Source organism: Falco peregrinus, chromosome 1 (assembly GCF_023634155.1).
Source record: "Falco peregrinus isolate bFalPer1 chromosome 1, bFalPer1.pri, whole genome shotgun sequence".
In the NCBI taxonomy this organism is placed as follows: Eukaryota; Metazoa; Chordata; class Aves; order Falconiformes; family Falconidae; genus Falco; species Falco peregrinus.
Genome location: NC_073721.1, coordinates 32,312,436 through 32,339,732, shown reverse-complemented (window position 1 = coordinate 32,339,732; position 27,297 = coordinate 32,312,436). Strand labels below are relative to the sequence as shown.

At 41.5% G+C, this 27,297-nt stretch overlaps 1 protein-coding gene across 4 annotated transcripts in view; it reads left to right on the top strand.

Moving 5' to 3' along the window:
• The window catches only part of SORCS1 (sortilin related VPS10 domain containing receptor 1), a 304,525-nt gene that overhangs the window by 256,906 nt on the left and 20,322 nt on the right, over window positions 1-27,297 (top strand). For all 4 annotated transcript variants that reach the window (XM_055793142.1, XM_055793134.1, XM_055793127.1 and 1 more), the window contains exons 17-23: window positions 2,396-2,509; window positions 3,515-3,686; window positions 16,285-16,471; window positions 20,330-20,463; window positions 22,387-22,510; window positions 23,498-23,610; window positions 26,798-26,929. In XM_055793142.1, coding sequence (XP_055649117.1) covers window positions 2,396-2,509; window positions 3,515-3,686; window positions 16,285-16,471; window positions 20,330-20,463; window positions 22,387-22,510; window positions 23,498-23,610; window positions 26,798-26,929 — 976 coding nt within the window. The remainder of the gene's footprint in view (window positions 1-2,395; window positions 2,510-3,514; window positions 3,687-16,284; window positions 16,472-20,329; window positions 20,464-22,386; window positions 22,511-23,497; window positions 23,611-26,797; window positions 26,930-27,297) is intronic.

Genomic DNA, 27,297 nt, shown 5'->3' with positions numbered 1-27,297 from the left:
CATTTATTTTCTAGATTCAGAAGGAAAAATTGCGGTCAGGAATAAAAAGTGGTGAAAAAATTCTTTTCAATGTTCTGATTTTGATAACAAGCATAAGAAGTTTTAACAAAAACATATTGCGAAATGTTCTCTCCTTTTTTTCCTTGCTCTCATATCTTATATCAGTACCAGACCTCTTAAAATTTTCTTATAGTGATTCATCAGATTTTTATTTTAAGCTATCATGCCTTGGTACAGAAAGAAAAAGACTTTTGAAAGAAGTCTTCATTATGTTAAGCATTATTCTTCTTGTAATATTATTCTACAAATACGATTAATTGCACTGTTGCCTATTAGGAGATGCTGTATCCAGCAGCCTGATAGAGGTGAGGCTCCCGTAGCTCCATGTCCCCTGACACAAGCCGTAGCAAGTTTGAGCGTTTGTTCCTGATAGGCACACGTATGCATGCACGCACAGTACTTGTACACATATGTACATGTCTGGTGTACAAACCAGCACAAATGGAAAATATAACACTCACACGAACACCAGTTGTTGTCATCCTGTTCCTCTCTCTGGTTGATCAAGATCAAATCCCATTTCTGGAAAATGTTTGCACTATAAACATACATACAATATTGATCCCACAGTGCCTGGTCTTAGACAACCAGGTCTGTCCAGTATCTAGCCCCTGGACACCTTGTATCCCCAGTTGCTGACAATTGGATATCCCTAGGTGCCTCGTGCGTAGACAGACACATACATAACAGGTCTCACAAGCAGGTCCAGACCTATATGGCTTTACACCACTAGCCTTTCCCCCAGACCTCGTGGTCTTTCCAATAGCCAATTCACAGACCTAGTGTCCAGCCCAGGCTTAGGACTACAGCAACACCTAGCTCCCAAGTCTTTTATCCTACTCATTGGCTTATCTGGCTTGGTGCTCGCCTGCACAGTCTGCACATGCTCCAGTCAGTCCCGTTGCTGGCAGTGTGGGCACATGGATCCCTGTGACTCATGGTCCAAGCCTGGCTGCTGAGACCTAGACCGCCACATGCACACAGAGAAGAGATAGCCCCTCACCCAGGAAAACAGCCATGGAGACACCAGATGCTCTTCCCTGACATGGCATAATGAGCCCCATACCGCTGTGTGCAGGAATCCCACTCAGTGACCTGCAAAGTGATCTAGGGAGAACCTCTTCTGTTGACGATCTAGTAGGTCTCACCCTGGCCATGGGCTGATGGCTGTCCTGTGAGAGCCCTGGGAGATGCTGGGTCAGAGGTTCCACTGGTTCTGATCAGGTTATTGGGGTTTCTCTGCCTCCTGTTTTTCCTCTCTGTCTTGTTACATACACAGAGATAAGCCTTTAATCACATAATCTAATGTTGCCTTAATCCTCTTTTCTTAGAATATCAAGCTACTTGATACCAAGACATTAAAGATAATAAGCAAAAAAAGTGCTTTGCAAAGAAGTGCCGTTTTAAGATCAAGGATCAAATTGCAACTGGAATATTGGAATGGAGCTGGTGCAGTCTGTGTAGCAGTTCTCAGAAATGACATCCCATTAACTTCTCTGTTATGGCTATGGAGAAAGCTTAGTAAAAGGAATAAGAATTATGTTCCAACCAAACAGTCCTCATTATTCAATGGCTGGAGACTAAACCCACATGTGAATGGAATACTGATTAAAGAGGTTTTTTGGTTTTTTCTTTGTTCCACAATAACAGTTTTTATAGATCCTTTGTTTACCTGGAATCAAAACCAATTTGAACTTGTTGTTCAGTGGAACCAAAGCAAATTTAGTCATAGCTAATTCCAAATTGGGATAAAAGATTACAGTTTGACTCATTGTTTCTAATACCTGATTTTTGTTAACATTTCCTCTTCAAACAAAAGTAGAATTGAAGATTGCAGCCTCCTTTTCCATTACCAAATACATTCTTAATGCCTTCAGCTGAGAGCTCTCTCAGGGCTGTATATTTTCCTCTATAGCTCATGTGATATACTTTCCAAATACAATCAACTGTTATACACCTCAGTTTTCTAAGGTGTGACTGAGACAGCAGTGATTGAACTTATCTTAGATCTCTAGCTTTTATGTTTGAATCTGGAGCTGAACCTGAGAAGCACTGTTAGACTGTAGAGGGAGAACGCTTAACACAATAGCTCATAAACTACCTGGTCTGGTTCTGCTTATTTATACTGGGACATTTACAAGGTGACTCTACCCCTGCCCCAAAAAAAAGCTAAAAGAGGGATGAAGAATCTGCTCTATCAATAAAACATCAGAAGTCCTAGTAAAGGGGTTGAGGAAAATCAAAACTTGTATCAATAGTGGAGAGCATGAGCTAATAATACCTGTGTCTGTTCTTTTGTTTTCTTGTGTGGCGCTTTCTTTTAATGCTAAAACAGTGATTATGGATATGAACGTCACAGCAATGGGCAGTGTTTACCAGCATTTTGGTATAACCCATCTTCCTTATCGAAAGACTGTAGCCTCGGGCAGAGTTACCTCAACAGCACCGGGTAAGTGGCACACCAGACTTTATTTAGCTAAAGCGCCCATATGAGCTTAAACCCAATGACAACTACAGATTGCATTTATTATAGGTGTCTCAAAGATGACTGAAGCCCTTGGAATGTCTTCTTCACTGATTTTTTTAGGGTGCAGTCTGGCACTCCAGATCTCCATCATGGATGGTCCAGAACTTTCTCTGAAAAATGATGCCTTAAAGAAGCTTGGGGGGAAAACTGTAAGGCAAAGGCCAAATCACTAAAGTCTCTGAAAAGACTCCTCTTAAAATCATGTGGGATGAGGTGAGGGAGAAATGGTGGAAGATAAATTAGAGGAAAGAGATGAAACTGATTTATATGTGAAGTAAGAGATGGGCATCTAGCCTGACTGCTGGTTATTCTTTGGCCCTATTGGAAGTCAGTGGAAGATGTAGTATAAGTTAAGATACTGCCCTCAAACTTCATTTCTGATGCAAGTGATTAAAGCAAAGAAAGGAACACAAGCTGTGTTTTGGTGTTTTGTACACTCAAAGACAGGCAGAATTTGCTTTCTAATTCAACCCTTATTTTTGTAGCTCTTGGGGGTTGCATCTTTAGAGTTGCCTCACAACTGATGAGAAGTGGAAAGCATGTGGAAAAAAAGCTGTTAAACTATGCCTAACAGTATAATAATTGAATACAATTCCATACTGAATGTGTATTTAATTTATTTATAACTTTAGTGTTATTTAATATATAACATAGGTCATCATATAATTTTATGGTTTAGACAGTTTATTAATTTAGGAATTAATTAATGTGGTGTATAGGTGTGCTATGCAAGAAAATATTACCTGCCATTAACAACAATATTAACTATTTGTTAAGCACATAAGGAATGCTTGGCTGAGACAAATGCTCAAATACATTTGGGAATCTGTTTTATTCAAAAGAAACCACAAAAATGCCTCCCTGTTCCCAGTTAACCCTGTTATGCTCCCTGTCAGTATCTTCCACAGATTCTCTTTTCCTTTTCAGATACCGGAAAGTTGTTTCTAATAACTGCACGGATGGTGTGAGAGAACGGTACACAGCAAAACCACAGCAATGTCCTGGCAAAGCCCCCCAGGGCCTTCGCATAATCACATCTGATGGCAAACTGACAGCTGAGCAAGGACACAATGTCACTTTCCTGGTGCAGCTGGAAGAGGTGGGTTATATTTTTATGCTGTATCCCAGGCCCATGGCTCTATCTGAGTCTGATTCATGCCAAAGTTTGCAAAGTGGTGAAGAGGTGTGGACCAAGAGAGGGTGGGATAAAGTCTGTCAGCTTCACAATGTAGCTGGTGGAGCTTGCTCTAAAATGTAACAGATGATGCATGGAGATGATGAGAGTATTGCAGTACATAGGATAATAGCTGGAAGAAGCTTATAAAGACTGGGAAGTGGTTTGTTTTGGGAATTTCACAGTAGAACTGGAGAGTGCAGATTTTAATCTTGATCCCCACCCTTAACTGTGCTTTTGATTTCTTGCTGTGTTTGAAATGGAATTTCAATTTTTACTTGCCGCTGACTTTCAACCGAACATCACTAAAAGTACATGTGCAGATCTGTCCCTGGTACATACTGTTTAGGTGTTTGTGGATGAAATATCAAGATGCCATCAACAGCATTTAGTCTGAAATTGATTGCAAATATGAAGCTGATTCAGACTCTGGTCAGAGCCTGTGTTTTTGTTACATCTGTAACTTAACTAGATATTTCATTGTTCTGCTCCCTCTATTTCTGAACCCTTAGAAAAAAGCATTTAAAATCTTTTTGCCTGTTTTTCTTTCTCAGCACTTCTTTATCTATGCTTAATTGTAGGTGCCCAAATAATAGCATTCACGAAGTAACTATTTTATCTTTTTTCCTTATCCAATCTAATTTCTTTAAACTTCTGCCCTTTTTACTGTATAGCTGGCCAATAAATCCTAAAACAACTATGCTTTTACACTAGGCGACAACGTACATCCCTTTACAGCTTAGAGCATTCATGGAAATTACTTCTGACCCTCTCTGTAGTAAATGTCATCTGCAGTGAGGAAAGAGAAATGAGGATGACCTCTAGAGCTGAGTTTTGTAGGGGTGTGTTGGGGTTTTTACATCTCTGTTATTGATGCTTTCCCCAGCAAACAGGTGTCTTGATTTGTAAAGGCAATAACATATAATAAATCATAGCTAACTTGAAGCAGTTGTTTGAGCTGAATGTTGATTTTCTCCAAAATGTGGCCACTTTATTTCAGTAGTGACAGCCATACAACATTGCTAGTGTACATTCTGTCACAACATATATAACTGCATCTGGATAAATTATTGATTTCTGTGTTTAAAGATGAAGAATAAAAAGTCCAAAACAAGATTAAAAGTCTTCAGGCTTTAAAAAAAAATGGAAAAAAAAATAAAAAGTGTTCATTGTATCACTTTTCTATTCTCAGCAAAATTTTAAAACAGATTGAGAGAAGGAGATGGGTAGTCTGAGAAGTCAGTCACAAAACTATCAAAGAATTATTACAATAGTCAGGGGGGAGGCAATCCCCCACAATATGGGAAACTTGGGACAAATGTCCTGCTCTTCCTTCTGTATTTCAGCACATCTGTCCTGTAAGAATACCCTGGCCATTCTGTCATACAGGGATCTGCTGTGAATTGTCCTGTCTTTTCTGTTGATTCTGATCTTTTTTGATAGCCCTGCTTCAGTATTCTCCAGAGTCTGGAAGCAACACCTTCTCCATTAGGTGGTGTCTTTCTCATGCTCTGTATCAGGGAGTACATGAAGTATGTTTTCATGAGTAGTATGTTTTCATGAGTGAGTCAGCTTCTGAGAACATCTAAAAGGGGCCCTTCTTTCAGTATATCTGATAAGGAAGACATTAGGAATTGCTCCGAGGGCTGAAATAGTATTGATAAACTTCCAACATTTCTGATTACTCTCCCTGCTAGATGAATCTTGACCTCCTGCTTCTAGATTTGACAATATAAAGAGTTTACAGAGCAACAGACAAAACCTTTGGGTGAATTTGACCCAGTCTGACAATGACTTTGGGCTGATGTTGCAGCAAAAGAAATATTCAGCAAAGAAAATTTTCCCAGCTGTATGCAAGCTATGGGAAAATAAACAGTGGTTATAGCCTCATAATTGTACATAGACTATTTCATTTCCCAAATTAACTGTTTCGGTAACAAAAATTCACACTCATTAGAAAAGTTAACCTAGCAAAAGAGCAACCACCCCTTTCTAGAATAGATACTATTATCATAGGATCACAGAACAACTGAGGTTGGAAAGGGATCCCTGGAGATTTAGTCCAACCCCGCTTTTGAAAGGGAAATTTCTTTCCCTTGCAAACAAAGCAGAAGCATCATAAATGAAGAACTTGCTACTTTCTGTTTAGTTCTGCCCTGCACAAGTATACAGCATAGTACAATCCAGGATGTTTAGCATCTGCAGAATCTCTGCCACTCCATTTTTGCTGAAGAGAAGGTACCAGGCAAGCTAAAAAAGGCTGGATATATCTGTGTATGCATGTGAGGTTGTTCACAATTGCATATGAAGAAAGTGTGTTCTATTCAAATCTTGTCTCCTGGAGCGGTGATCAGTATTTTTAAGTGCTACACCCTGGTGTGAGGACTCTTCCTTTCGCTTGTGTCAAAGTTACTGTCTTTTAGGTTGTAAAGAAACAGCAGTCTTTGCTTATGTTGTAGTCCCTTTGCACCTTAACATCTCCTGTATCCCTCTGAGATAGTTTGTTTAAACCTTCAGATCTGCAGAGCTGTTCCATACACTGCAGCCTCCCAGTTCTCTTTTTTCATGCCTATACTCCACTTGACCTGCAGGAAAAAAAAAAAATAAAAGAAGCTGGTGATCCAAGGTACAAGAGTCTGTTTTAGATTTGTACTCCTATTATCTTTCTAGGGATTTCTGCTCCATCTAAAGACCCGCCTGGGTCTGAAAAGAAGAATAAGCTGCAGAGGTAGACTCACTAGAGGCCCTGAAAAGTCACTGTGTTTCTGTAGTGGCTTACTAAAAACGTAGGGAGAGGCAAATGGCAGCAGAAGAAAACTGATTTTTTTCATTCAGGTGTGGGATTCAGGGAAAGGAACCACAGTTCATGGTTTTCTTGTAGAGCCTGCTTGTGCCTGTGGTGATGCTGAGGGCTGGAACTGTGTCATTCTGACAATAACACAATGTCAGTAAAAGCTGTCTGAAGAGCAACAAGGACAAGGCATTCAGAAGTGTTTTGCTATTGAAGAAGACACAAAAGGAAACTAATCACTGAAGTCTGTGCAAGTGGAGAGGGGGCAGGCACCAAAACCAGCAGTGCATAGAGCATTGCTGGTTTCTGAGAGATGGGATTCTGTCCCAGTTTCTCTAACCCTGACTCACATAAAATTTGCCTGTAAAGCATTTCTATCTGGCAGCATATAAATATCATTAAAAGCAAAACCAACCAACAGCTCATGTTTAAATGATCTGAATGTAAGAATGCTTTCCAAAGTGGTCTGACTTTCCTATCACCTTTTAGGATTTCAGTATGACTTCTTAAAAACAGTTTGCAAAGTCACATTGCACTTATTAAATTTGTTCCTGTTATTGGAAAGGTTTGTCCAGATTAGTTCTCCTATTAATCTGGGTATAATCATCATGATACTCCTACTGGGTGACAACAGCCAGGAAGCATCAATATTTCCTTTTTTAATTAGCTTGCGTCCCATTGTACGAAGCATTATGGAAGTGTTTAATAAGCAGAGTACCATACTTAAGCTGGTAATTTTGCTCTTAAATTTCTGTTGAGCTAAGGAGAATAGCAACAGCATCTTTGTCATTACATGGCAGGACAGGAGAAAACTAGTTATGCTTAAAAGAAAATTTTGCTATTGCTTCAAAATGCTGCCAGTTTAAAGGTTAATCCTTGCCCTGGCCAGGGCTGTTTGCTCAGACCCATGGCTGGTACCTCTCACACTGCAACAACAGAGTTGTTTCTCAGCCTAAACCTGAATCCTTTATTTTTGAACAGCAACAAAAGGAACCCAAAACCAGGAATCACAAAGCCAGTTTTCCTACTGAAGTTCTTCAGCCCAGTGTCCTCGACAGATGCTGCTGCTCTGCTGTAGAAAACAGAGGAATGTTATTAAGCAGGTGTTGTTTCTGTGTGCCTTCCTCATCACATGGTCGTGTAGGTTTCTTGCCCCTTGCAAACCCAATTGTTATTTGTGTGTTTGAGTTATTTGTATGAACATCAGACACTTGTGCTTGCTGTACAGCTTCAGTGGAGACACAGAAAGCTGCAGCCCCCAGAACAACGGTGTTCAACACAATGGCTTTCAAACTTGTTTCATCTGGTTGCTCATACATCTTTGCTGAGGAAATGGACAGTAACGACATTGAGGGCAGAAAGGTTCAGGGCTTTGGCTGTTTCATTACAGATAATTCACAGAGAAACTGCCTCCTCTAATTTATTTTATATCTTGGTAAAATGACAGCCAAACCTCTTTGACATTCCAGGTCTGCCTGTGTTCTCACTTGACAAAGTCACTCCACTGGGAGTAGATTCTGGCTTGCTTTGGACTGCTTGCTGCTGCTATATGATGTTTGGATTAGACTAATACGTGGGGAAAGCTCATTTGTTCCTACAGTTTTGGCCATGGGCTAGAATTTAGGCAATCTGAAGTCATTCCTGAACCTCACTCTGAGATCATTCTGCATCACCTTGAGTAAGAAACTTAACCTTTCTGGTTTTTTATTCCCTCATTTGAAAACAGAGCTTTACTTTCTTCCTCTTGCCTTCCATGCCTTTCATTTATGTGCTGAATGTTCATGAGGCCAGAGAACTCTCTCTTACCATGTGAATATACAAACAGAGCCCTGAATTTTCTAAAGACCACTATGGTTTTCTGCAATGACAATGTTAATAAATGGCTGTACAAAGTATGTTATATCTCAGGTACATTTAATGAGCTTGGAGATCCTGCTGGAGGGACAATACCATTAACATTTCCCACCTCAGCACTGTTGTTCGGTGCAATTCAGAGTTCAATTCAGCTGAAACCTCTGGAGATGAGTTTAGGATTATTTTGATAGTTGATATGCTCAAATTAAAGATGCAAGGCTAGCAGTACATAAAAGCATAGTCCGTATTTTTTGTGGTATCCTACTGTGTTAGCTCTTTTGATATCACAAGTTAGTTAGAAATGACTACAGAAATACGAAACCTTCATCCTAACTTTCAATGCATATGCTCATCATGGCTGTTTATCTCACTACCACCACCACGTTCCTGTTAATAACACACAGATGAAATATCAGTACATCCCCTCCTCCATACCACTGTCATCTGAATTATAATTGCATTTTCTGTATTACTGATAATTACAAGCTGGTTGGGAAAAATCGGAGCCTTTCATGCAGTTTTAAATTCACTGCTGAAATTCCATGAAAATGTATGAAAGTTGACCTCACCTTCATGATGACATACAGTGCTACAGTCTTCTAATGCACTTACAGTCACACAAGTTGAAATGTTCTGCATAATGCTGAGAGGTTGTGCTTATTGATTCCTGTAGAACACAGGTCTAGTCCTGCAGAAAAAGCTCATGGTTGAGTTGAGCTGGCACAACTGGCAGTCAGAATGAATGATTTGATTAGTACAATTAACTGCTTTGGTGTAGAAAAAGAAGTATATTTGAAAAATATCAAGCTATTTTCTCTGGTAAAAGACACATTTCTATTCAGTTTCTGATTTTAAAAAGTTAAAAGCATCTCTTTGAAAGCAGGAATTTACATGGGAAAACATGTTTTTCAGTACTTGATCAAGTTGGACTTGAATAGCTGTTTAAAATTAAGGATATGCTTTAAACAGACCTAGACTAAAGTTATCCCATGCACAGATATTCAGTTGCAATGGAAATAATCTTTGATGGATGTTTTCTGATGGTAACAGGAAAATGCCAAAGCAGGAAAAGCATTAATCTAAAGAAAGCACAAAGCATTAATTCATGAAGACAACTCAACCACAGTAGTATCTGTCTCTTGCAAAGGTTAATTAAATCCACTACCAACATCTGGAAGGAAAATGCACAAACCAGTGCATAACTAAAGACTTAAAAATGGAATCTGAAATATGCAAATCAAAATTAAAAACCTTGAACTGTATTTCATTGTTTTATTACTTCCATTTAGAAACAAATACTGGAAGTCAATAAGGAAATTCATTATTACAACCTTCTGGGCAAGATTCAAACATAGTGTTTGAGAGAGAATCCTGCTAGGTGGGATACACTCACATACACTAAAATATTGAGAGCTGGATAAAAGTAATCAAAGTGTAAAACTATTGTCACAAACTGTATGATCTGTTTCTTGATATACCCTGATGCAGGAAGCTTCACATCCAGGTCTTCTGTAAGCTCTAGACTTCTATTCTTTTGGCAAGATACAGGTAAAATGCACATTTGGCTTGGGGAGGGCAGGGAGGGGAAGGAGGGAGGAGAATCTTTTGTGTATACTTGGAACCCCCTTGGACATTTAATGAGAAAATCCCTTAGAAAATAGTTAATATCTGATTTACATTTTAGTAACAAATATTGTATAGGTAAAGGACATAATACAGGGCCTTGGGAAACTTGTTTTTAATTACCAGGGCTTCTTTTCATGCTAAAAAGAGTACTGGTGTGCTTAAAGTTCAGCATCTGCTTAAGTCTTTGGCTAGACTAAAGCCTGTATCCAGATTGCAGTGTACTTCAGGTTATATCCAAGCTTGTGCATATTGCATATACCTAGTTCAAGGTGAAAAACATCCATCAAAAGTACTTCCATTTTTTTCAGCTATGGCAATTGTTGGCTGACTAAGTGTGATTAGAATACAGGAGCCGAATGCAGAGGTATCACCACAAGCAGCCTACTTGTTAAATTTCTCCCCTGATGCCTAAGAGCATTGGCATTAAAGACCTCTTACAATGAAGTCCAGAGAGGCTGCCCAAAGTTTAGTGCTTATAGCATCCAAGTGCTTTGCTGTGGCTTCCAAAGTAATGCAGGGAGTCTTCTGTCTGCTTTATCCAAGCTAAAAGCTTCAGAAAACCCCTATCATGTGGTATTGGCCTTGTCAAAATGATGAGAAGCTGGAAAAACTTCTGGAACAGGAGAGGTTTTCACAAGATGTATGTATCTGCATCAAATTGTTGCAGAATAAAACTTCGCTTGGTAAAATAGCCACTTGCAAGCAGATCTGGAGAGCTGCCTGTGACAGAGGCAGCTGGGGCTGGTGTAGATCAGGTGTGGGCTGTGTGGGAAATGTTTTGATTTTTGGCTCACCCCCTTTCTCTTCCTGTCTTTTTCTGCCCATGCTCTTACCTGGCACATATAAAACATTAGAACAAGTCAAAACACACTCTTTTTGTTTTCCTGACTTTTTTCTCCCACTTCCTAAGCTAGAATTTTAAATGTCAGCTTTTCAAAATGTGGCATTTTTAGAGAAGTGTTATAGCCTGGATCTTACTGAATGGAAAATGTATTTCCAGTTCAAAGGGTTTTAAAACAAAACAGGAAAGGCCAAGGCAAATGAAAAAGACAGGGGAAACAGTGGCTGCAGCTCTTCTCTAATTAGATTTTCAGCTGTCTCTGTCAGCATCTTTTCTCCCTAGGGAATTTGGAAGAAAAATTGAAACCTAAATCTTGCATGCCTTAGAAATGGCTCCCTTCCCTGGCAGCACCTGTAGACACCACGGTTTTCATGACTATGGACAAAATGAAGACAAGAGAAAAAACATTCATTAAAACATAAATTTTGACACTTGCAGAAACAGGCCTGTTCTAAAATGCTTCACCCTTTTCATCTTCTGCTGCTGCCTCAAATATGCAGAGGAATATACCTCAACCTGAAACAGACTTCAACTGCATGACCTCAGCCATACTCAGAGATGATAAAGCCAGCAGGGTCACTGTGGTGGTGCAGCTTTAACAGTATGAACAGCTTTTGTCCCAGCAGTATGGCTTCACTGTTTGAGGACATAATCTCATTTTTAGTTAGAAAAGATGGCTAAAACCCTAGCGATGATGGACCTAGAGGAACTGGGAGAGCATCTTAGGGTACTTCACAGATCTATGTCTTTGGTCTGAGTCCAGCATTGCCCTTGAGAGAATACACTCCCCCTCTGAAAGCGGTTAGAGCTGAGGTGGTCATATATGTTCACTTCTATCCGTGAAGTTATATGCCTTTTGATGTCCTCTGTTGGCTTGGGCAGTCAGGAGTGCCCAAATCACTGCAACATGTTTGAAATTGGATGTTTTCTTTCAAATAACTCAGCTCAACAAAGGACATAACTCCTACTTAAGACCATCTCCTGTGTTCCTAATGGCCCTTTGTGAGGACTGGTGTGATCATCCTAGTTTGATCTTCTAACGCAGGTAGGAGCTCTTGTCTCAGTGATTGGTGTGTCAAAGAAGAATGTAAGCAGGTGCTTAAACTCCTAGTAAAGCATCCAATGGGGAATTTGCTAAGATCTTTGCTGAGTGGAGGCCTTACTAGTTTGCATTGCTCAAGCACCTTTCTTAGGTTTGACAATATGTCAACTCCAGATTGAAAACTCCAGATGTTTCCGAGTTAATTACTTGGAGAAACTTAGTTAAGAACTACCCAAGGGCAACCTTGGAGCTGATTTAACATGCGAGACCCTCATGTTTCTTTCTAAAAGGATACTCATGTTGGTTTTCTCAGTAAATGCCTCAGCACCTCAGGGTTCCTTTGCCCTCACTAGTTCTCTCAAGTGAACAGGGAGTGGTTGTCTTCACCTTCAGGACACCAGGAGGGAAATGGCACGAGGTATGTGTGAGAATACGCAAACATGTGCCTCCATCAAGGGATGTCTTTTCCCTGCCACATCCTTCTCTCTGGGGTCCTCCAGAACAGAGCAACACAGTTATTTTTGTCTCATCCATTTGGAAGCCATCTCCAGGTATAGCTCTACTCATTCTGCTTTCCATTCAGGCGATCTTCCCCTATTTCTGCTTTCACAACAGTTTATAAAAAGACTGAGAGACCATGAGGAATATAAAGCTTATGTTGCAATTCCCTCCCATAGTCACACACACACACATTTCCCTTTCTGATGTGGAAACCTGCCTGACACCAATGGTTTACATGGGTACCTTTCATGCCAGTTGGGCATCCAGAGGGCTGTTTCTTTCTCAAGGGAAAAGAAAAGCAACAACAACAACCACCACAGAAAAAAAAAGGAAAAGGAAACCAAAGTAAATTAAATGTCCTTTCAGCCAATTTTATGAACTGCCCTCGGCTATTAATTTACCAGCATTCTTCCAGACAGCAGCAGCTGCTTCAGCGTGCCAGGCTGTGGAGCGAGCTGCTGCATAGCAACAGCCAGCCAGCATGAACGTACCCACCGTAAGCATCACGCAGAGCCACAGAGGGAGACTTTCCAAAGGCATGAGAATGCTTAAAGTTAAGACAAGGTACTTGCATCTTACCTGAAAGGGAGAGGATCTTTAGCAGCCACAGTTGTTATACAGGTCAGTGTGGGCTGTGTAACTATCTGGCTGTCAGAAACTGCCCTTACCATAGGCATGTCACTGCACTGTGAGGTGAGAAAATCTTACAACTGTTTCTAGTGTGTATGACATAGGATATATGGATTTTTTTATATGGAAGCATGACTCACTTTTCCGTCTTTTAAACAGGTTTGCAACCAAAAAAATATTTTAATTGCTTTTTATTGGTAAGGAAATTACATTGCATTTTGAAAAAAGGTTTCAAAAGCCTTTTTGGGTTGGGTGATTGACGTAGAGTTTGACAATGCTGCATGCACCAAGCTGGACTTGTTTCAGGAGTGGAAGTTTAAAACCTGTTTCAGGATTGTTTCTCATTAGCGGATCCCTGTTCTGTCATGGAGAATACAGATCCCTGGTATCTTTGGCTTTTGGTTTGCTCTAAGGTTTTGTTTGTTTGTTTCCCAAATGGGCTTTTTATTTAATTATCTATTTATTGTAATTTATTGTAACAATTCTGAAACGTGCTAGATTAGCAGCCCAGGAGACTAATGTAACAAAGTGGCAGTCTGAGTTATACCACAAACCTACTTTGCTGGGATAATCTCTAGGCAAGAGGAGAAGAGTTTAATCAGCTCTGTCAATTTATTAGCCCTTCCCTTCTAAGGCAAGCACCAAATATCCCACTTAGTGTCAATAGTGTTGGTAGCTGTTCTGAAATGTATACAAGTCCAGCTCATTTTAAATTAGGTCACTGAGCAAGTCTTAAGCTGCTGTAAGCTCTTGTTATCATATGAGGCTGAAGCAGTTCTTTTGACAAAACACCGCTTCGATATAGTTGACCCTTCCCTGAGAATGTCTCTTATCTTCCTGGTTTTTATGGTTTTGAATCATAGAATCATCCTAGAATGGTTTGGGTTGGAAGGGACCTTAAAGATAGTCTAGTTCCAACCCCCTGCCACGGGCAGGGACACCTTTCACCAGACCAGGTTGCTCAGAGCCCCATCCAGCCTGGCCTTGAACACTGCCAGGGATGGGGCACCCACAGCTACCCTGGGCAGCCTGTGCCAGTGCCTCATCACTCTCACAGTGAAGAATTTCTTCCCAATATCTAATCTAAATCTACCCTCTTCCACTTTAAAGCCATTACCCCTTGTCCTGTCCCTACACGCCCTTGTAAAAAGTCCCTTTCCAGCTTTCTTGTAGGCCCTTAAGGTACTGGAAGGCTGCTATAAGGTCTCCCCAGAGCCTTTTCTTCTCCAGGCTGAACAACACCAACTGTCTCAGCCTGTCTTCCTACGAGAGGTGCTCCAGCCCTCCGACCATTTTCAAGGCCCTCCTCTGGACTCATTCCAACAGGCCTGTGTCCTTCTGATGTTGGGGGCTCCAGATGGACACAGTACAGCAGGTAGGGTCTCCCCAGAGCTGAGGGAGAGAGCCACCTCCCTTGACCTGCTGGTCATGCTTCTTTTGATGCAGCCCAGGATACGGTTGGCTTTCTGGGCTGCAAGTGCATATTGCTGGGTTGTGTTGAGCTTCTCATCCACCAACACCCCCAAGTCCTTCTCCTCAGGGCTGCTCTCAATCCATTCTCTGCCCAGCCTGTATATTGATACTGGGAGTTGTCCCAACCCAGGTGCAGCACTTTGCACTTGGCCTTGCTGAACTTCATGAGGTTTGCACGGGGCCACCTCTCAAGCCTGTCAAGGTCACTCTGGAAGGCCTCCCTTCCCTCCAGCATGCCCACCACACCACAGAGCTTGGTGTCATCAGCAAACTTGCTGAGGTGCACTCGGTGCCGGTGTCCGTGGTGCTGACAAAGATGTTCAGCAGTGCTGGCCCCACACCAGCCCCTGAGGCATGCCTCTCAGCACTGGTCTCTACTTGGGCATCAAGCCGTTGACTGCAACTGTTTGAGTGTGACCATCCAGCCAATCCCTTATCCACCAAGTGGTCCACCCATCAAATCTGTGTGTCTCCAGTTTAGAGACAAGGATGTCATGCAGGACAGTGTCAAATGCTTTGCACAAGTCCAGGCAGATGACATCAGTTGCTCATCTGCCAATGCTGTAATCCCATCACAGGAGGCCACCAAATTTGTCAGACACTATTTGCCTTTAGTGAAGCCATGTTGGCTGTCATCAGTGACCTCTTTATTTTCTGTAGCCTTCCTTTTTGTGTTTACGTTTATCCAGGAGCTGCTTGTTCATCCATGCAGGCCTCCTGGCATTTTTGCCTGACTTCCTCTTTGTTTGGACACATCACTCCTGAGCTTCGAAAAGGTGATCCTTGAATATTAACCAGTTTTCTCGGGCCCCTCTTCCCTCCAGGGCTTTGTCCCGTGGTAGGCTACCAAGAGATCCCTGAAGAGGCCAAAGCCCGCTCTCCTGAAGCCCAGGGCAGTGAGCCTGCTGTGCACCCCCCTCGCTGCCCTAAGGGCCTTGAACTCCACCATTTCATGGTCACTGGAGCCCAGGCTGCCCTTGAGCTTCACATTCCCCACTATCCTCTCCTTGTTGGTGAGAGGCAGGTCCAGTGTAGCACCTCGCCTTGTTGGTTCCTGTATCACTTGGAGAAGGAAGTTATCATCAAATTATTCCAGGAACCTACTGGATTGTTTATGCCCTGTTGTGTTGTCCCTCAAACAGGTATCAGGGTGGTTGAAGTTCCTCATGAGGACCAGGGCTTTTGAGTGTGAGGCAGCTCCTATCTGTCTATAGAGGGCCTCACCTGCTCGGCCTTCCTGGCCCGGTGCCCTGTTGCAGACAGACCCCTCCTATGTCACCTGTCCCTGCCCTCACTTTAATCCTGACCCATAAGATCTTGGTCAGCACCTCAGACACAAGATACAAAAGCTCACTGTGTGAGTCATTCCAAGGACTCCTGAGGCAATCTCAATAGCTACCTATGTCCTTAGCACTTACTGAGATGAACACCATTCCCCACTACAACTCTGTTCCTCCCTATAAGAAAACTTAGGGGAAGGAGCCAGCATATTTTCTAGAAGATCCTCTGGTCCCCCTGATGTTTGGGAAAGCAGGGCTACAGCACACACCTTGGAGGACAGCTTCACAGTGCAGCTGAGTCACCTTCAAGAGGGTGCAACTTTTTCTTCACTGACTGCTGAGGAAGTTGATGAAGTGACCACCTTTCCTCTGGTAACATCAGACCTTGCAACTGTCCTCTGGTTGGTCTAGGTCATTGCACTGATCCAGTCTCTCAAAAGAAAAGCAGAGTCTTTTCTGACCCTTTGTCTTTACTATCACCACAGGGAGACCTCCAGAGATCCCTCATTCAGGTGGATTTTGGAGACGGCATTGCTGTGTCGTATGCCAATCTCAGCTCGACTGAAGATGGGATCAAGCACATCTACCAGAACGTGGGCATATTCCGAGTGGCTGTGATGGTGGAAAATAGCCTGGGTTCTGACAACGCTGTCCTCTACCTGCATGTAACATGTATGTATGTTCATATTCATTGTTAGCTTCTGTTGTTCTTTAAATAATTATTACTTGTTCTTACAGACAACATTTGGGGCTTTGCAGCTGGAAGCAGTGTGTTGGGCTATAATGTTTGTCCTCCAACAAAGGACTCCAGACGGAGGGGAGCCACAGGCAATAGTGACATGTTCCACCTCTGATTTTGGGTATTCTACCTTGGGACATATCAAAGGAGTCTCCAGCCCTTTCTGAATGCACCTTCATTAGCGTGTTTACAATTCCAGAAATACAAAGACATCCAGGATCTTTAATCACTTTTAAAAGCCTTGACTTTTACTTTGTACATGTGTTTTGCCCTCTAATGAAATGCAACCACCTCTGGAATGGAAACCAGTGTATTTCAGTCTTCCTGTTGTCATAGGAACCAAAATCTTGGTGTTAAAGAGTATTTCAAGAAAAAATATTATCTTCACATTGCTTTTCTGCTATTCTTTTTAATCTTTTCTATACTTCAGCTGGCTCTATTTACAATTGAAATGTATCTCAAGTCCTTACATAAAACCAGCAATGTGTTCTTTCATATTTATTCTCGGACATGGTTATGAACACAAAGGGTCAACCTGTTACTGAAATTTTGTAACATACCAAATGGATTTTGTGTGGAGCCATCATTTTCTTTATACAGTGGGGTGGTTTTTTTGTGGCTTATTTGTGTTTTCAGCTGTGTGCCTCTGTGCCAGATTTACTGTAAAAAACCAGGAAATTCCAAAACTTAAAGTTATGCTTACAGAAATACCACATACCCTGTACCAAATTAACTCCATATACTTTCTGGATAATTCAGCACATTCCATACACTTTAACTCTAGTTTTGTAGTTCATACAGCATGAAAGCAGCTGCCTCTTCAGGGGAAGAGGGCAGCTCTTTAATGGTGCACCATCATATCAACAGATGGGAGCAGTGGGAGGTGTAGCTGTGGAACACTGGGGGTTTATGAGGGAGCACTAGAGAAGCAGGAGCTGTTTTAATCCATTTTCTTGAGACATTAAAAGCTTAAGAATTATTTTGATTGTTTAAGCAGTATGAGAAATAAGCAATATTCAGATAAATTCATGTGACTTAGCAGCTGATAGTGTACCTTTCTGTGTTTTGTGTAAGTAATGCCAGCACAGGACTTAAATACTGCATGATTATTGCAGCCAGTCCCAGATTATACGTGTCTGACCCCCTGGAGAAGTGACACTCTAAGGGATATGTCTCATTTTTCTCTACATGATAAGAATTAGGGACTTCAAAACAGGTTGCAGACTGAGCGTGGTGCTACTCAGAGTAGCATTAGATTTGCTGAGGACAGAGTTGCACAGTAAATCCAGTCCCCTCCAGAGCCTAACATACAGATTTACAAAAGCTTCTAAATCCTATTTAAATGCTTGCGTTGCTACTCAGCTCTCTGCTGAGTATTCTGCTTGTGGAGTATAAGCTTGGCCTTTGGGAAGTTTTGTAAAAATATCTGTCCTTCAATAGACGCACACCTTACGCTGCTAAGACCCACAGAAAAGCAGTGTGCAGCCTGAACATCCAGAGAGTTTCAGGAAGGGCTATGAACTGTGTGACCCCTTGCTACGGAGTTAATATATGAGCACATATAGCCTGTCTGGGCATTCCAGCACCTTTCCCTACCTGTGGCCAGCAGATGTGCTGAGGGGAAAACTGCAGGCACTGAATCACAGTGCTTGTGATCTCTAAGATGAGCGTAAAGCCTCTGTGTTGTGCTCTCATCCTTCTGCAGCCACGGGGCCAGTGCATAGTAGTTGGTCCAGGCATTCAAAACCACAGACTATTGTGAGGTAGAAGTATTTTGGGGTGGATGTACAGTAAATTGTATATAAACTGTTTCTCTAGCCAACAGGCTGTCTCTGAACTGTCCTGACAGGTCAGAATTTTCCCCTGGATAGTTATGCATTTTCCTGAACGCTTCAGAATAACTCCCCTACCCAAGGGAACCTTTTGGGAAGCTTCTCCCTTCCTATTGTCTTGGTCTTGTACACAGTTTTTCCTAGGGCAGGTGAAGGTCTGTAGTCTCCACGGTCCTGCACGAAGCTCAGAAATTAATTCTCTTGAACGCTTTTCAAACTTCCCTGGCAGAAAGCGGTACCAAGCCGAGGGCCTATCCAGAGTGAGCTATCGCCATCTGCTGGCCAGACAGTAGTTCGGCACTTCAGCCGCTGACCCAGCTACACGCACAGCACTCAAGCAGAATTGGCTTCCTGGAGCCATTCTGTCATGTTCTTTCCTAGCAGGCATATGGTGGAGGTCCAAGGAGGTACTGGGGCACTCTCTGCAGTGCAGGGTCATTTGAGATGTGCTCAGAGTAGCTATGCAGTTATGTTGGAGTATATTAGACTTTACATGGGCTCCATTGTCACTGCTGTCACCAAATCTGGTGTTAGGACATTTGTTCATTTAAAGGGCTGTGCTGACACTGGGCATATGGCAAACGTCCCAAAGAACACCAGAGTTGCAAAATATTTAACCTGAGAAGCTGCTGTTTTTCAGGTCTCTGGGTCGTGCTGAAAGCAGGTGCAGCCCAGTCACAGAAATATATCTGAGCAGGGGAATGCTGTTAAGATTATAAGGGTGAAATTCTGGCTTCTCTTGAATTTTCAAGAAGATTGTTGACTGCTGATTCTAAAAGGAAAAATGCACTGTGGTCTGGTCTATAGCAGGCTTTGATTAGTCTTAACTGGGCTGCTTCAGGTTAAGCAACGGCTGTGTCTACAGCCCAGAGAAAGATACATTTTGCTAATAAGTCAGGAACACTGGCCCTTGTTTATTCTGATGTTATTTATACAGTTTGATTTGGGATATTTTTTTCATATTTCTCTCTCTGCCTGTGTGAGATGTGTAGGGTACAAGGTGCTTGCTCCAAAATGTGTGGTGTTCCTTTAGCTTGAAAAGTAAGGTGTAAATGGTGATATCTGCATGGGTTATGTCCTGGAAATTCCTCTCCTGAAATACATAAAACCCTCTCGTATCTGAGCTCCATAAGGACAATCAATCCTCCCAGGCTGTGGTCTCTGCTTCTGATGAGTAGGGAGCTTGCAGATGTAGTACATGTAGATGTGGTCTTCATTTATTTAAGAAATCCATGTCCCCATGTCACCTGGCGTTTCTTTCTTTTTCTTTCTCTGTCACTCTCAGGACAGATGCTTTGTTCTCTAAGTGAACAGTCAGAACACATTTTAAAAAAATAATCTCTAGGACAAGATGTAACAACAAAGGCCCATCTGTCTCCAGAAGATGGGAAATGTGTAACCCTGGGCATAATGTCACTTGTTGAATGAATTATATTCTGTTTATACTAAAGAAATAAAAGAAGTTATTGAGGAAAAGGAGGTATTATAAGGTAACATTTAAATGAAGACGCTTGGTGAATAGCTTGCCTTCAGATAGAGTTTCAGCTGACATAAATGGATACACCACTGCTGAAGTTCACCATATCATAGCAGTTTGCAGCAGCAGAGATGCCTCATATCCACTGAAGCCACTTGCCCTGCACATTCTTATGTCTTCCCAGTGAAGGCCATATTCATGTAACAAAGCTCTGCCTCTTTTGGTGAAGTTGCATATAAAGTCCCTGAGTTTATGCCATTTGTGCAGTAGAGAGTCCAGCTTTTTCAGCCTCAGGTACATGGGTAACTCCTGCTCTCTGAGGAACAGATTTAAGCCAGCCTTTAGAAATGGCACCAAGCAGAAATATTAACTGGCATGCCTGACAGTGATTTGGAGGACTTCTCCCCCTAAACCAATGGATATCCCCTCAGGCTGACATTTCTGATGGAAGGGGGACTCACTTCTTGCTTCTGTCTCTGCAGGCCCCTTGGAACATGTTCACTTAGCCCTACCATTTGTCACCACAAAGAACAAGGAGGTCAATGCCACGGCGGTACTGTGGCCAAGCCAAGTGGGAACACTTACTTATGTCTGGTGGTTTGGGAACAACACAGAGGTTTGTATTCCTTATGGACTGAAATCAACATAATCCTGGAGAAGCCCTCTGAGGACGGAGGGAGGGATCTGGGAATGCTTCTGAATAGTCACACAAGCAAGAAAATTATAAACCAGAAACCGGGAGACTGGTGGTTCTGTGACATACCGGCAGTGAAATGTAAAACTGCTTTGTGGTTGTTGCTGAGACTTAGCTGTAGGGTTTCTTGCCATTTCATGCAAATTGCCAATAGCTTTGTCCCTGTATTTACATCCAAAATGGATGTAGTGAACAAAAATCCAGAATTACTGTGTTTTTCCCTACTCTCCATTGTTCAATAACAACAACAAAAAACCACCTTATGGGTTTGGGATTCTTTTTAGGATAATAACCTTTCAAACTGAAGTTGTTCTTGTATCTGGAACTGACTTAACATAGCCCGAGAGTTTAAACCTCCTTTCTCTGGTGACTAACAAGGGAAGAGACTGCCATCAGTTCTATGCCTCCCTTTAAATGTGCTGAGCCCAATACTGAGCCATCACAGTCTATGCTAAACCACGTGTGCATGAAGACCTTATTATCATGTGCTACTAGTGGCTAAATGGTTCCCAACACACCTCCCTGCCTCTGGGCTCGGCTCAGATACAAAACCAGCATGCACTGCATTCTGCTGCCTCTGTGCTTGCAGTGTTGGTAAATCTGCATGGGCATTACAACTGTTATTTTATGTATCTTTGTGGCTGAAGTACCCAGAGACCCTAATTAGTTTCTAAGGGGAGAGATTTTCACAAATTTTTTAGAACCAAGGGTGACCTTCAACCACAAGTGGTGATCTTCTCTATAATGCAGGTCAAAAGGTTTCATCAGTACCTTCTGCTTTATTTAACTCTTTGTGATTAAGGCAGAACATGACTTTTTGTTGTTGTTTTGCATTAATAATTTCCCTCAGATGATGGAGAATACACTGCTCGGGTTTTTTTACCCTCTCCCCCAACTATTTCCCTACAGTTAATTATGCCGAGCGTTGAACACATAGGCTGTGTTTGTAGTCTGAATTTATCTAGCTTCGGTTTCAAGCTACCTTTGTGTGTAGATTAAAGAATTGTCTGTACTATCAGAAATCATCTCCCTCTAGAGGTACTTACAGGTTGTAATTGTCACTTTTTAACCTTCTTTCTGATCTGCTAAGCTCTTAAGTGATCAGGGTCCGTCTAGCGCTGTTCTCATTGAAGTGAGAGTTTTACTACAGACTACAATGGCAACAGAGTTTGACTTAATACTGGGTGCTTTGAAGATCTCAGCCAGAGTTCATTAATAAGTGAAAAGAGAAGGTAGGGAAGAGACTGCTGAAAGGGGACACAACTTGTTGATAAACTGGTTGCAGAGTGAAGCAAGCTGAGGGGGTTTGTGTCCTCTCTGAACACCATCACTTTCCAAAAATAACATCTCCATGTCTAAGGGTAACATGGGAGAAAAACTGGGCCATCTTAATTTGCCTCCTGGTTCTCTCAAAACCTCCTTGAGTCACCTGAAACAAATCACAGCTAGATCTCTAAGGAGTGTGATACCTGAGCAGTGAGTCTTGTAGGCCCTTGTATTAGGATCTGGACCTCTCTGGAGAGTGCAGCAAAGATGGACACTTGAACATGGGATCCAGATCAGCCAGCATGCTAGGTGGGAGAGAAATACAGGGATATCTTAAAACTTAGTTCCTTTGGAAATTATAGGTACTTTACTCTGAGCTTCAGGAGGACATCCCCATCTGGATTGCTGGGTCTTCTCTGGAAAATTGGCTTCCGTGTCATGGCAGCCTTTCTAGGTCTTAAGTTTCCAAGTTGAAACTAACTCCACAAACCATCCCGACAGGCCAGAGCGCCAAATTCATTTTTGCTTTTCCTTTCTAGCCAAATTGCTTTAATTTCTCCTTTTCTGATATACTTGCAGCCGCTGATCACATTGGAAGGGAGCATCACATTCACACTCTCTGTGGAAGGGATGAACACCATTACCGTTCAGGTTTCAGCGGGAAACACAATTCTTCAGGACACAAAGACTATTGCTGTGTATGGTGAGTTCTTCTGCCTTCATTTCACATAGGAGTCTCCATATTCAAGACCTAGAGAGCCAGGTTAGCTGGCAGCAACGTGTGGTCTTTATTCCAGGATGCTTTGAGTGAGATTATAAACTCATTTCCAGTGTTATCCATTCAGCATAACATCTCTGAAGGCCACTGACTGACATTAGTCCAAACTGTGATGACTGCAGAACATTGATCTCCTTCCCAGAGCCCCCTGCACCTGCTTTATCACTATTTGGTCACCCCTACATGATTGTCAAAATGTTAGGTCATTTTGGGAGCTGGTTTTCCCCCTTCTTGGCTGGTAGAGGCCTCTTAACTCATGCAAAAGCTGCTTAATATGAAAGATAAGTCAATGCTGTGCTGCAGTTCTGTACAGAAATCTGTACTGGCTTGATATTGTACTCAGGCCTCAGAAGAAGTTAGGGCACACAAATATACAGTGTAAATGGAGCCTGAGAACCACTGAGAATCCCAGTTTTAGCTGTTTGTGCTAAACACGTGGTCATAGTGATCAGTGTGGGCATCTCTGTTAACAGCAACAGGGATTAAGAAGTACATTTTCCAAGGCTAGTTCTCTCCCCAACTTTATCCCTGTCCCCTTCCAATTAACTTTCAAGTGTTTGGGGCATGTCTATGAGAGTACAATCACAACTTCTTTCACAGGGCATGCCTGCTTCAGAAGTCAAGATTAAGGTAGCATTTCGTTTACATTCCCCACACAGCTCCTTTTCCAGTGGTAGTCACCCACTAAAATAAAGGCTGATCACCTTTTCCAGTTCTGTGACACTGGAGCAGTGAATCTCTCAGATTCTCCAGCCCTCTCAGACACACTGCTGGATTCTCTGACAGTCTGTGCCTCACCTGCAGACTGATTAAGCAAAATGTGAGCTGCAGCAGGTTTCACTAGGTTCTGCCCGCTCGTTTGGCACTGAGGCATTTCATTCTTTACTCACCACCATGTCATTGTATCTACAGAGCAATTTCAGTCCCTGCGGTTATCATTCTCTCCAAACCTGGATGACTACAACCCAGATATCCCAGAGTGGAGGAGGGACATTGGCAGAGTAGTCAAGAGAGCTGTGGTGGAGGTAAGCGATGTGCACAACCTGCATTGCAGTGGTCCTGCTTTATGTTCCAACTGGATCAGCTGTTCTCTCAAGGTGTCTCTCTGTTTCTACTAGCTATAAAAGGAGACTAGACTGGTGTTTGAGGCCAGAATCCTAAATTTTAGACAGCTGAAACTGTCCCATGCTATGACAATCTGGTGCTCAGAGTCAGCCTTCAGTTTATTCTTTTTAATGACAGTGGATTATGTGGAATATTTCTGAGAAAAGGCCATATAGAAAACTAATTACTTATACCTGCCTATAGCTGTACAAATGCCTTTACAGCTGCAAAGAATTCTTACTTCTTTTACTGCTATTCTTATACAGCAGTGTAAAGTAGTGCTGTTCTAATGGAATTACAAATACACTGCAGGAAACTTAGGAGATTAAAAAGAAAACAATTTTTACTACAGAGAAGAAGACCACAGTAAGTGCTTTATGTCTTTCACATAGCATGAGGTTCACGGGTCAGGATTGGATGCTGGTTCTCCCGTCAATGCTGTGGAGAAGCTCTGAAGTGCCGCCTTTAACCGAGGAACAGGATGTCATAAAAATATACTTGTGTGGCTGAAGATTTGGATTTCAAACTGAGAGGCTAAGAAAAGTTAGAGACAACAGTTGAGGTTTCTCAGCTCAGCAGAAAAACAGTGAAAGGAACCATTTGAAACAGGGTTTCTACTTTTTTAAAAAAATAAAGATACTCAGATTTTGAAAGGTTACAAGGCTTGTAGATGATATTAGCAAGCTTATATGTTCATTCATAGCATCCTCTGTGTTTAAAATGACTGGAAAAACACTGTGCACTAATCACACAAACTTGTCTGGATTGTTTCTGAGATTTTTTTCTTCAATTTCCTCAAAAGACAGGAGGAGAGGAGGAAAGGAAAAAAAAAGAACATTTTTTCTGGACGTGGTTTTTCTGACTTATGTATGTTTGTAACAAGTGTTCAAGGATCCATTTATCTTCAGGATGAATTTTCAGAATATAAACAAGTCAATAAAACAAAATCAAGCCATTAAAAAAAAAGGATTGTAAGACTACAGTACCAAGGCTACATTCCAAAAGCAGAGCAGTGAAAACACAAAATCTTTTTGTTGTTTGAATTAAAAAAGCATAAAAAATTGATAGCTAATTATCCCTCTTTACATAGCTAAATGATTCACCTTAAACAAGCCTTTGTGAGAGGTTTCTGTAAAAAATAAAGAAAAAACAGATAGATTTATACAGAAATTAAGTAAACTGTAATAAAATTATTTGAATAACTGAATAATTCAATAGGAAATTATAGCTGTGCTATAGAATATTTATGAACTTTTATTAAAGTATTACACTCTTACTACAGAGTACCATAGTCTTGGATAAAAATTCTGCATAAGAATTTATAATTCTGTAGTAAAATCTCAGCTTCTTTCTAGAGTAAGGATATTTTCATATTATCACAGAATATCTTATTTTGTATATATGATCATAATTATTTGCTCACGTCATTGATTTTCTGAGTCCTGTCTCCCACTTTTGATGAAGTCAAGAATGAATTGAGTAGATCAGCCAAAAGCTTCTGGGGGGGGGAAGGAGGGGAAGAAAGAAAAAAAAAATCATTGCCAGACTCTAAAAACGAACACTTTTCATTAACCAGTAATCCTGTGTCTTTTTCTTGACATCGTAGAACAAATTGTTAGGCCAGCACAAATAATGCAGTCCCTGGCTTCACAGAATACTTGTCAAGAATGTGAGATCTTTACATTGCTACAGTTGTTTTTTTTCTAAATCCATATTAAAAAAAAAAAAAAGACAACAGCAACAAACCCACGTTTTTCCTTGGTGAGCAGTGGAGGGGTTTTTCCTTGCTGTGCAGTGGAGGGGAAGCATTCAGTTTTTATAGCTCCACAGGGTATTCCCTGGACTGTCAGCAGTCATGCGTGGGATAGCCACAGAATTAGCTCAAGTACTAGTGATTTCTAATCAGTTTTTGCTGACTCCTTATCCTCCATCCATAATTTCCTTCAATGAGCAGCTGCTCCACGTCTTTCCTCCTGAACTACCAGGGAGAATTCCTGTGGTTTAGGTCCAGTTACTGTGTGAGAGGGCTGCAGGTCCTGGCTGCAGGGGAGTCTCTGTGCTGCGTCAGGCTGCTGTGGGCTGTCCCTCATACCTGAGGGCACTTTTTTTACTCCTTTAAAAGTGAACTGCTAAATTCAGCACCTCAAAACTTAAGGTTTAAATTAAAATACCCTTGAGATTTAAATACATTTGCTGGATAATCCAGAACACAAAAAGGCAATGGAGGAAGATTCAGCAAACTATGTTTCGCCTTCTTTTGGCTCACGAAACCTTCTGAAGGACACACTAGCTTCTTTTCTGGAGAATAACGCTGCAGTCTGACTGGGTAATGTCATGGTAACAGCAGCTGAAACCCATGACCAGAGATGACCCTAATAACGATGCCTGCGGGGTACTTTGAATTTTGGCTAACTTATGCCAAAGGGAGATTTGAGTTTTAACTGGTTGCTTAAGATTTTCAGGCAACAGGACAAAAAAAAAATACAAATCTGCACATTAATACAATCTGTAACACCTAACAAAACAAAACACATGCACAAACAAAACAACAACAAAAAAAGTCTTTTGGAGTTGACTCAGGATGTGAGCTATAAGAATTTGTTTGGCTTTTGGGTTTCAAATTTGGTTCATCATCTTCTCCCTCCCTGAGTCTCCACATGGCTTTTAAAATGTTTTGGCTAATCACACCTCCAGAGTGCAGTTCTGCCCATATACTGGGCCCTTAACTTGCAGCTTCTTACCACTGACTAAATGAAGAACCTCAGGGACTAACTTGGGATAGTCATAACTTTAAGGCAGCTAAATTTAGACAAAGCAAATTGTGCCATATGCAACTGTTATATAGGAGCTCCTTTTAGCACATGTTTGATTATCGCTATTGCCTTAGGACCCTGCCTATTATACTGGAGAACATTCGTAAAATAGCTTAGATCAGGAAATTATCAATCCCTGACTTTTTACCTGCAGTGGATTGTAACAAGTTTCTCCCTGTTGTACCAGATATACCCTACATAATTTGTATATGTACTGTGATGCCTGAGCAAAGAAGCTCTCAGTATTCAGTGCCATCCCCACTCTCTATCTGTTCATTATTTGTCTGTGTATCAGGCAACAGGTATTTCAAGCAAGCATATTCTGGTCGCAGTGCTCCCTGGTCTGCCCACCTCTGCTGAACTCTTCATTTTACCATATCAAGATGCCACAGGAGAAAGTAAAAGAACGGCAGCAGACCTAGAGCAGGTATTGTGTCCATTACTTGGATAAGTGTATATTTATCTATTTGTGTCCAACTGTGTATATATACTTTTTTTTATATATATATATATATGGGATTTCCAAGGCAGGTTAGAACAAGTACTTGTGGTATAAATGCATCTGATTCATCGGCATCTATGTAATGACTGTGGTATCTGCTACAGCCTCTTTTTGGGTTTTTTTGTTGTTTTTTTGGTGTTGGATTTGTTTGTTTGTTTGTTTTTTACTCTGCCCAAACACTTTGGAGCTGTATTTAGAAGCTGAGACTCCATTTGGATTCCTCAATAATGTTAAATTGACATAAATTTGCATGATACCATGTCTCTCCTCTTAGAAGTTCTGTTCTACTTCAT